Source organism: Jaculus jaculus, chromosome 5 (assembly GCF_020740685.1).
Source record: "Jaculus jaculus isolate mJacJac1 chromosome 5, mJacJac1.mat.Y.cur, whole genome shotgun sequence".
In the NCBI taxonomy this organism is placed as follows: Eukaryota; Metazoa; Chordata; class Mammalia; order Rodentia; family Dipodidae; genus Jaculus; species Jaculus jaculus.
Window position 1 is genome coordinate 163,825,965 of NC_059106.1, and position 8,156 is coordinate 163,834,120.

Below are 8,156 nucleotides of genomic sequence, written 5' to 3' on the forward strand. Positions count from 1 at the left end.
AGATAGAGGGAGAGAGAGAGAATGGGCGCGCCAGGGCTTCCAGCCTCTGCAAGTGAACTCCAGACGCGTGCGCCCCCTTGTGCATCTGGCTAATGTGGGACCTGGGGAACCGAGCCTCGAACCGGGGTCCTTAGGCTTCACAGGCGAGCGCTTAACCGCTAAGCCATCTCTCCAGCCCGTTGCTGGTTTTTTATCAAGGGGTGGGGCTCAGGTTCCCAGAGCCCCCAGTCCTGTACTGCCTAGACCTTCTTCCTGTCCACTGTACCACAGGGGTCTTCCCTGAACATGGGAGGTTTTATTACTTTATTGTTTTTATTTTTATTTTCCTGAGAGATGCCATGTCCTGGCAGAAATCTGGGCCATTTTCAGAATACTGGATGCTAGGCTTGCTAGATGTGAGCTGTACCTGGCATCTGCAGAAGCCTAGGTCGTGGTACCCTGACAGCTTGTCAGTACAGCAAATTACCAGAGGAACTTGGGGCTACTTGTTCAAGCACTTGGACCTTTCCCAAAGAACTGGATATATGTGTATATATATATATATATACATATATATATATATATACATATATATATATATATATTTTAACCACATTCCCGTAGGTGATCTGTTTTATGAAAATGTTTTTTTTAGACACGGGTAGGCTGTTCCTAAGGTACTGTCTACTCTGAGTTCAGTCTCTCTGTGTGTGTGTGTGTGTGTGTGTGTGTGTGTGTGTGTGGTGGTGGGGTGTTGGGTCTTCCTACAATTGTGCTGTTGGAGCCAAGCATGCGTCATGTGGCTACAGCATTGAGCTTCCGGCAAAGCTGGGAGAGTTTGAGTTGCTTGTGGGGCACTGCGATCCATGCCAAGTGCAAGGTCATGATGCCAAAACACTCCGTCATCCAAGGAGGCCCCCTTGGAAAGCCCCTGTGTTTTAGATGAGTTCTGAGGCGCCCTGAGCACTCAGTGTAGACTTTAGGCTGCAGACTGCAGGTCGCACATTCAGTTACAGGAAGGAGGAGAAGGAAAGAAGGATGCTGATTTTTCCAAATGGACACGGACCCAGCCTGATGCCTCCCGCTGGTCACCATAGCTCTGAAGGAGCCTACGGGGCACTGGCGGGAGAGCGAACTCAGCTGTAACCATGGATGAAGCACCTCAGGACACACCTGAGAAGTCAGATTGAAAAAAAAAATTTTTTTTTACTACAAATTACAATCCGCTAATTAGAAAGGTAGGTTGTTGTTTTTATCTTGGCACAAGGCCACAGGGCTTGCAGATGTTTTGTACCTCAATGAATATTTAAAACAAGTAGCCATCCTTCCCCTCTTCTCTTCCAGGGCCTTCACTCACTGTCAAGTCAATGTTTTCGGTTCTGGGCGATTCTGTCTCTTACCATTCAGGTGTAGAGGGTGAATATATGAATATTTCATGACCCGTGCTGTGCCTTCTCCACTAGTCATTCCCCCCGTTGAGGTAAACAGAAATAAATTTAGAAAGCTGCTCTGCACTCATGCAGCCCAGCAGGAAACAAGCCAACAGCCGCACAGTTCTCCCAGGCAGAAGGTTCCACTTGGAATGATTCATCTGCCCGGCCGCCTTATTCAGGATGTTAAGTGCAGAGCTTGTGCCCAGAAGCTGGAGGGACACCCTCAGGACTGGCGGAGGAAACATTACGTCTTTTCACTTTTTAATTTTATTTTTTTAAAAGATTTTTATTTACTTAATTGTTTGTTTATTTGGGAGGTGGGGGAGAGAGCATGGGTGCACCAGAGCCTCCAGCCACTGCATGCATACTCCAGACACATGCTCTACCTTGTGCATCTGGCTTATGTGAGTACTGGGTAGTTGAACCTGGGTCCTCAGGCTTCACAGGCAAGCACCTTAACTGCTGAGCCATCTCTCCAGCTCCTCCCTTTACTTTTTAATTTAATTAAACTAATTAATTTATTTTTTGTTTTTTCAAGGTAGGGTCTCGTTCTAGCCCAGGCTGACCTGAAATTCACTATGTAGTCTCAGGGTGGCCTTGAACTCATGGTGATCTGCCTATCTCTGCCTCCCAAGTGCTGGGATTAAAGTCATGAGTCATGCCTGGCTTCTTCTTCTTATTATTATTATGTACATTTTCATTTAAAAAATTTTTTTTTAATTTATTTATCTGAGAGTGACAGACACAGAGAGAAGGACAGATAGAGGGAGAGAGAGAGAATGGGCACGCCAGGGCCTCCAGCCTCTGCAAACGAACTCCAGACGCGTGCGCCCCCTTGTGCATCTGGCTAACGTGGGACCTGGGGAACCGAGCCTCGAACTGGGGTCCTTAGGCTTCACAGGCAAGCGCTTCACCGCTAAGCCATCTCTCCAGCCCTCATTTTTTGAGACAAGGTTTCACTCTGTAGTCCAAGGTAGTCTGGAACTCACTATGTAACCTAGGCTGGCCACCAACTCATACTCCTCCTGTCTCAGTGTCCCAAGTGCTAGGATTACAGGCATGAGCCTCCACTCCAGCTCTTGCACACAGCTTAATGGGGTGCTCCTGGTAGACAGCCACTGATCCTGTGAAAGAGCCCATGGCTTCTTTGAGAAGTGGGCATGAATGTGAATGGCCAAGGCAGTGTTATTTCTCTCTCTCTCGCCTTCCCCCTTCCTTCCCCTTCCTTCCCCCTTCCTTCCCCCTTCCTTCCCCTTCCTTCCCCCTTCCTTCCCCTTCCTTCCCCCTTCCTTCCCCCTTCCCTTCCCTTCCCTTCCCTTCCCTTCCCTTCCCTTCCCTTCCCTTCCCTTCCCTTCCCTTCCCTTCCCTTCCCTTCCCTTCCCTTCCCTTCCCTTCCCTTCCCTTCCCTTCCCTTCCCTTCCCTTCCCTTCCCTTCCCTTCCCTTCCCTTCCCTTCCCTTCCCTTCCCTTCCCTTCTCCTTCCTTCCTTCCTTCCTTCCTTCCTTCCTTCCTTCCTTCCTTCCTTCCTTCCTTCCTTCCTTCCTTCCTAATGTGTGTGTGTTTGTGTGCCCAGCTGCATGTCCATATGTGTGAGGAGGCCAGAGGACAACCTGGGTGCTATCCTCAGGAACACCATCCACTTCTTTTTTTAAATTAAAAATATATTTTTATTTCAGAGAGAGAGAAAGAGAAAGAGAGAGAGAGAATTGGTACTCCAGGGCCTCAGCCACTGCGATTGAACTCCAGACTCTTGCGCCACCTAGTGGGCATGTGTGACCTTGTGCTTGCCTTACCTTTGTGCACCTGGCTTATGTTGGATCTGGAGAGTCAAACATGAGTCCTTAGGTGTCACAGGAAAGCGCCTTAACCACTAAGCCATCTCTCCAGCCCCATTCACTCCCTCTTGAGACAGGGTCTCTCATCGGTCTAGAGCTCAACGACTAGGCTACACTGGCTGGCCAGCAGGCTCCAGGGAGCTGTCTGTCTCTACGAGCCCAGTTCTGGGATTGTGGGAGGCATCGCCATGCCTGATAAGTTTACATGGATGTTGGAGATCCAACTCAGGTTCTCATACTTAGCAGACAAGCGTTTTACTGACTGAGCCATCTCTCCATAGCCCCCATTCCTGATAGGGCCCTGCACCGCACCCTGTAGAGGGGGCAGATGGGTGGTGTATTTCAAGTCAATTATTTCATTTTACTCATTGTTATTCTAGAAGAAATCTATGTGATTGGAAGAAGCCCAGAGATAGGTTATGCTTCCATAAGAAACCTGTCAAGGAGCTGGGCGTGGTGATGCAACCCTTTAATCCCAGCACTCGGGAGGCTGAGGTGGGAGGATTCGCCATGAGTTCGAGGCCACCCTGAGGCTACGTAGTGAATTCCAGGTCAGCCTGGGCTAGAGTGAGACCCTACCTCGAAAAACAAACAAACAAACAAACAACAGAGAGACTTGTCAAGGAAAATCGGAAAATAAGACAAACTAGGATCATTGCATTTATACGTTGGCTTCATATGATCAGATATTGGGATTTTGGAATAGGCTTAGTCTTTGTGCCCTGGGATTAGAAAATATGTGGTGTGTGTTACTGAAAATACTGAAAGGAAGGATGTGTGCTAACACTTTTGCTCCTGTCTGCACCCTGGCTTAGCTGCCTTCACATGCGCCTCCTGCAGTGAGCTCTATCAAGTAGACACACTCAACCGTCTTGCCTTTGTTACCAGGAACCCCATAAACACCAGCCTGGCCCAGCGAGACGTCCGCAAGTCTCCTTCAATCTCTACAGCCCTCCCAGGGTCAGGAATGTGACCTTGGTATAGTGGAGACGTCCGGTGGCTTCACTTTGTGCTCGGCTGATGATCAACACCAAGCTGACGTCGTCCTGCCTGTGGCCTCTGAGACTGGGAAGCAGCGTTGTCACCCTTACCTGAAGGGGCCACGTCGGAGCCACCAATGCTTTATAGCTACAGGAGGAATTGCCTTTCCCAGATTCCCGGAGCTTGGCTTTGTTTCATGGTGTTGATGAAATGAATCCCTCTGCACGACTGGGCTTCCTTCCTGTTGACCACGCCCATGTTCTTCACGCGACACTCCTGCTGGTTCGCCCAGCATGGCAAAGACGTCTGAGCACTTCCATGACTTTCACGATATTTTTATTGCCCTAGATCATACTCCAGTGATATTTATGCATGTTTCACAACACATTATCACTGAGATGAGAGGATAAAATTGGGATCAATCAGAGCTGTGAGCTTGACTGGCAATTCGGAGCTCAGTGAGTTAAATAAGATGACACTTAATTCTGATATGCACCATGTCCCCAAGTATTTCGTGACTGGATGCTGTCTGTCCCCTAAGCAGCCTCATCCTCATGTCCTGAGATGAATAGATGTGGATTCTGCCTCATAGGAGACAAAGTTCATAGTCTATTAACATCATGAAATAATTGGAAATGACTGATTTGTTCTTCAATAAAGAAAAACAAACAACAACAAAATACTACAATTTTAATGCCTTTATTTGTTTAAAGTGTGTGTGGGGTAGCCCATGGGTACACCAGGACCTCCAGCCACTGCAAACGAACTCCAGGCGCATGCGCCCCCTTGTGCATCTGGATGACGTGGGTCCTGGGGAACCAAACCTGGGTCCTTTGGCTTTGCAGGTAAATGCCTTAACTGCTAAGCCATCCCTCCATCCCTATGCCTTTCTTTCTTGAGGGAGGTCTGTATTTGTGTGTGGGGTCTGTGTGCTTATACGTGCAGGTGCCTCTGTGTGTGACAGTTTGTGTGCGTATGTGCACGCACATGCGTCTGTGAAGGCCAGAGGTTGATGTTGAGTGTCTTCCTTAATCTCTCTTCACCTTAGTTTTTGAGACAGAGTCTCTCGCTGAATCAGCAAGCCTCAGGGATTCCCTTTCCCCATCTCCCCAGCCCTGCGGTTCAGGCGCACACATCACATCCGTCTTTGTAAGTGGGTGTAGGGGACCCAGGCTCAGGTCCTCATGCTTGCGAAGCACGCAGTTTGCTGGCAGAGCCCCTCCCCAGGCCTGCGTTGCCTGTCTTCACCCTACCATTTAGTGTAGTCCACAGAATCACAACGTTTAGAAATCAAGCATCTTCTTCCTTCCTTTTTTTTTTTTTTTTTGGCAGGCCCTAAGGCCTATTTTTCTTTTCTTTTTTTTTTATTAATTAGTTTTGTACTCAGTGAATACAGTCAATTTGGTACCATTGTTAGGCTCATCCATGTCCTACCCCCTCCCCCTGACCCCTCCTTATTGAGGTATATGGGTCATGCATTCTGGAGTTAGCCCACAGTTATGGGTAGGATAAATGTCTCTGCATATCATGAACCAACATAACCAAAGGCCTATTTAAAAAAAACACATTTTATTTATTTATTAGAGAGAGAAAGAGGCAGATATAGAGAAAGAGAGAATGGGTGTGTCAGGGCCTCCATCCACTGCAAACAAATTCCAGATGCATGTGCCCCCTTGTGCATCTGGCTTATGTGGGTCCTAGGGAATCGAACAGGGTCCTTAGGCTTTGCAGGCAAATGCCTTAACCACTAAGCCATTTCCCCAGAGCCAAATCAGGCATTTTCTAAGAAGGAAGTCAGGAGCATCTGTGAAAACCTGACCTGTGTTCATGCTGGGTTTTCATCCTGGGTATCTGTCCACTTACGTATGTCCACTTATGAATTCAGCATGGACGTAGTGATTCTGGATGGCATTGCTGCCCTTTCCAGAGAGTTCCATTGCCACTTCACCTCTTCATAGTTAACCCAGAGGCAGGACCATGATTTTCCTGAGCTCCAAATCGATTGTCCAGCTTTACGCCCATGCCCAACCATGCCACTGCTAAAGTAAAATTTGACTTTTTGAGTGTGTCAGGATGCCAGCACGTACTGTGCGGTTCCGGAGGCAAAGGTGCAGAGCTGTCAGGATGGCATTTCTTATCGTTCAGGGCTTCTGCTCAGATGCCCACTAAATGATGGGCAGTCCAGTGGTGCCACGACGTGCCACATGCTTTTATGATTTTAGCTTGTGTCCTTTCTCTACCCCAGACCTAAGTTTCTCCAACTTCAGCCACGCTTGTCGAGTCACCTCACGAGATTGCTTCCACTTATCGGACTGCTGGGAGAGTTCACTGTCACCGTGGTGTGAATGCCTTTGTCTCCCCCAAAGTCACACAGGAGCCTGACTCTCGAAGTTATGTGGGAATGGTCCTAAGAGGATTCAGACTTAATCCCACCATAGTGGTCAGAGGAAGCACCTCTGGGAAGTGATTACATTAGATGAGAACTTTGGAGTAGGGTCCCCATGGTTATGTCTTGGTGGCTGTATAAGGAGTAGTAGAGACACCACACAGACACGTGCATATGTCCTTCTGCCACAGCATGACATAACCATGGTGCATGGAATTCTTTTTTTTAAAAAAAACTTTTATTTATTTGAGAGAAAGAGAGAGAGAATGGGCACACCAGGGCCTCTAGCCACTGTAAACAAACTCCAGATGCATGAGTCACTTAGTGCATCTGGCTTATGTCCGTCCTGGGGAATCGAACCTGGGTCCTCAAGCTTTGCAGGCAGGTGCCTTAACCGCTAAGCCATCTCTCCAGCCCCTGGTGCATGGAATTTTTGCCAGAGCCTGCACCATGCTATTTGGACTTCCAGCCTCCCAAATTGTGAATTAAATGAACCCATTGTCTTTATAAAGTTTCTGCCTCAGGTGTTTCATTATAGTTATAAGAAGCCGACTAACGTGACCACTAACAAACCATATCTTATTCCAAGAGTAGAATTTCTAGAAGGGGCCCGCTGGCTGGTTTTTATTTAATGAGGGTAGATACCTTATTTGAACTAAAACTATACCAGGGCTATCTGAGACTATGTAAGATGAGTAAGATCCAAGGGTAATTTCCTCAAATGTGCTAGCCGATTTCACAGGCTTAGTAGCCTCCTGTGGCCAGTGCCTACTCAACTGGACAGCTAGGTGACAGGCTTCCACTTGGAGAAAGTTGTCTTGGACAGTGTGGGCCTAGAAAGAGCAACTTGAGAATGACCTTGATGTGTCATCGGCTCCTTTTCTCACAAAAACACAGTCGGTTTTCTCTTGAGGGTTCAGCCTGCAGTCTACCAGTTTCTATTTAGGCATCCTGCAAGCCCACTGGAAACGGTGTTTCTCTGATGTGCTAAAAGCATATAGCTCGGGGGGGCTGGGGTGTGGGGGGCCGTCAGCAGAACACCGTGGTCAAGATCGCTGGTCTGAAAAGTAAATGAAGGGCTCTGATAATGGATGACTGACGAGGCGGCAACATGTCATGGATGCGGGGAAGCAAGACTCAGTGGACAGGGGAGGCCTCTGAAAGATCGGCTGCTCAGGAGCGGGGTGTGGCCTGGGCATAGGAACTGGGCAAAGGGCAGTGACTCAGCACAGCATTGTGAGTGAACACTGCGGTTTTTGAAAACAAACAAACAAAAAGGTCAGAAGACACACTGCTGATGAGAGAAGGGAGGTGGCTGGGGAATAGGAGAGGAGAGGAGAGAGAAGGGGAGGGGCAGGAGGAAGAGTGAGGGAGAGGAGAAGTGGGGAAGTAGAGGAGGGTGGAAGAGGAAGAGAAACGAGGTGGAACCAAGAGGAGGAAAGGGAATAGGAGGGGAGGAAGGAGAAGAGGAAGAGGAGGAGAAGAGGGAGGGAGGAGAAGGAATAGAGATGAGGAGGAGAGGCAAGAAGAGGAGGAAAAGATG

At 48.3% G+C, this 8,156-nt stretch overlaps 1 protein-coding gene across 3 annotated transcripts in view; it reads left to right on the forward strand.

Annotated features, from left to right (window-relative positions):
• Positions 1–4,907, forward strand: part of Igsf5 (immunoglobulin superfamily member 5) — a 40,739-nt gene extending 35,832 nt beyond the window's left edge. For all 3 annotated transcript variants that reach the window (XM_045150172.1, XM_004654596.2, XM_045150171.1), the window contains one exon: positions 4,135–4,907. In XM_045150172.1, coding sequence (XP_045006107.1) covers positions 4,135–4,230 — 96 coding nt within the window. In that variant the 3' untranslated portion in view covers positions 4,231–4,907. The remainder of the gene's footprint in view (positions 1–4,134) is intronic.
• The last annotated feature ends 3,249 nt before the right edge of the window (positions 4,908–8,156 follow it).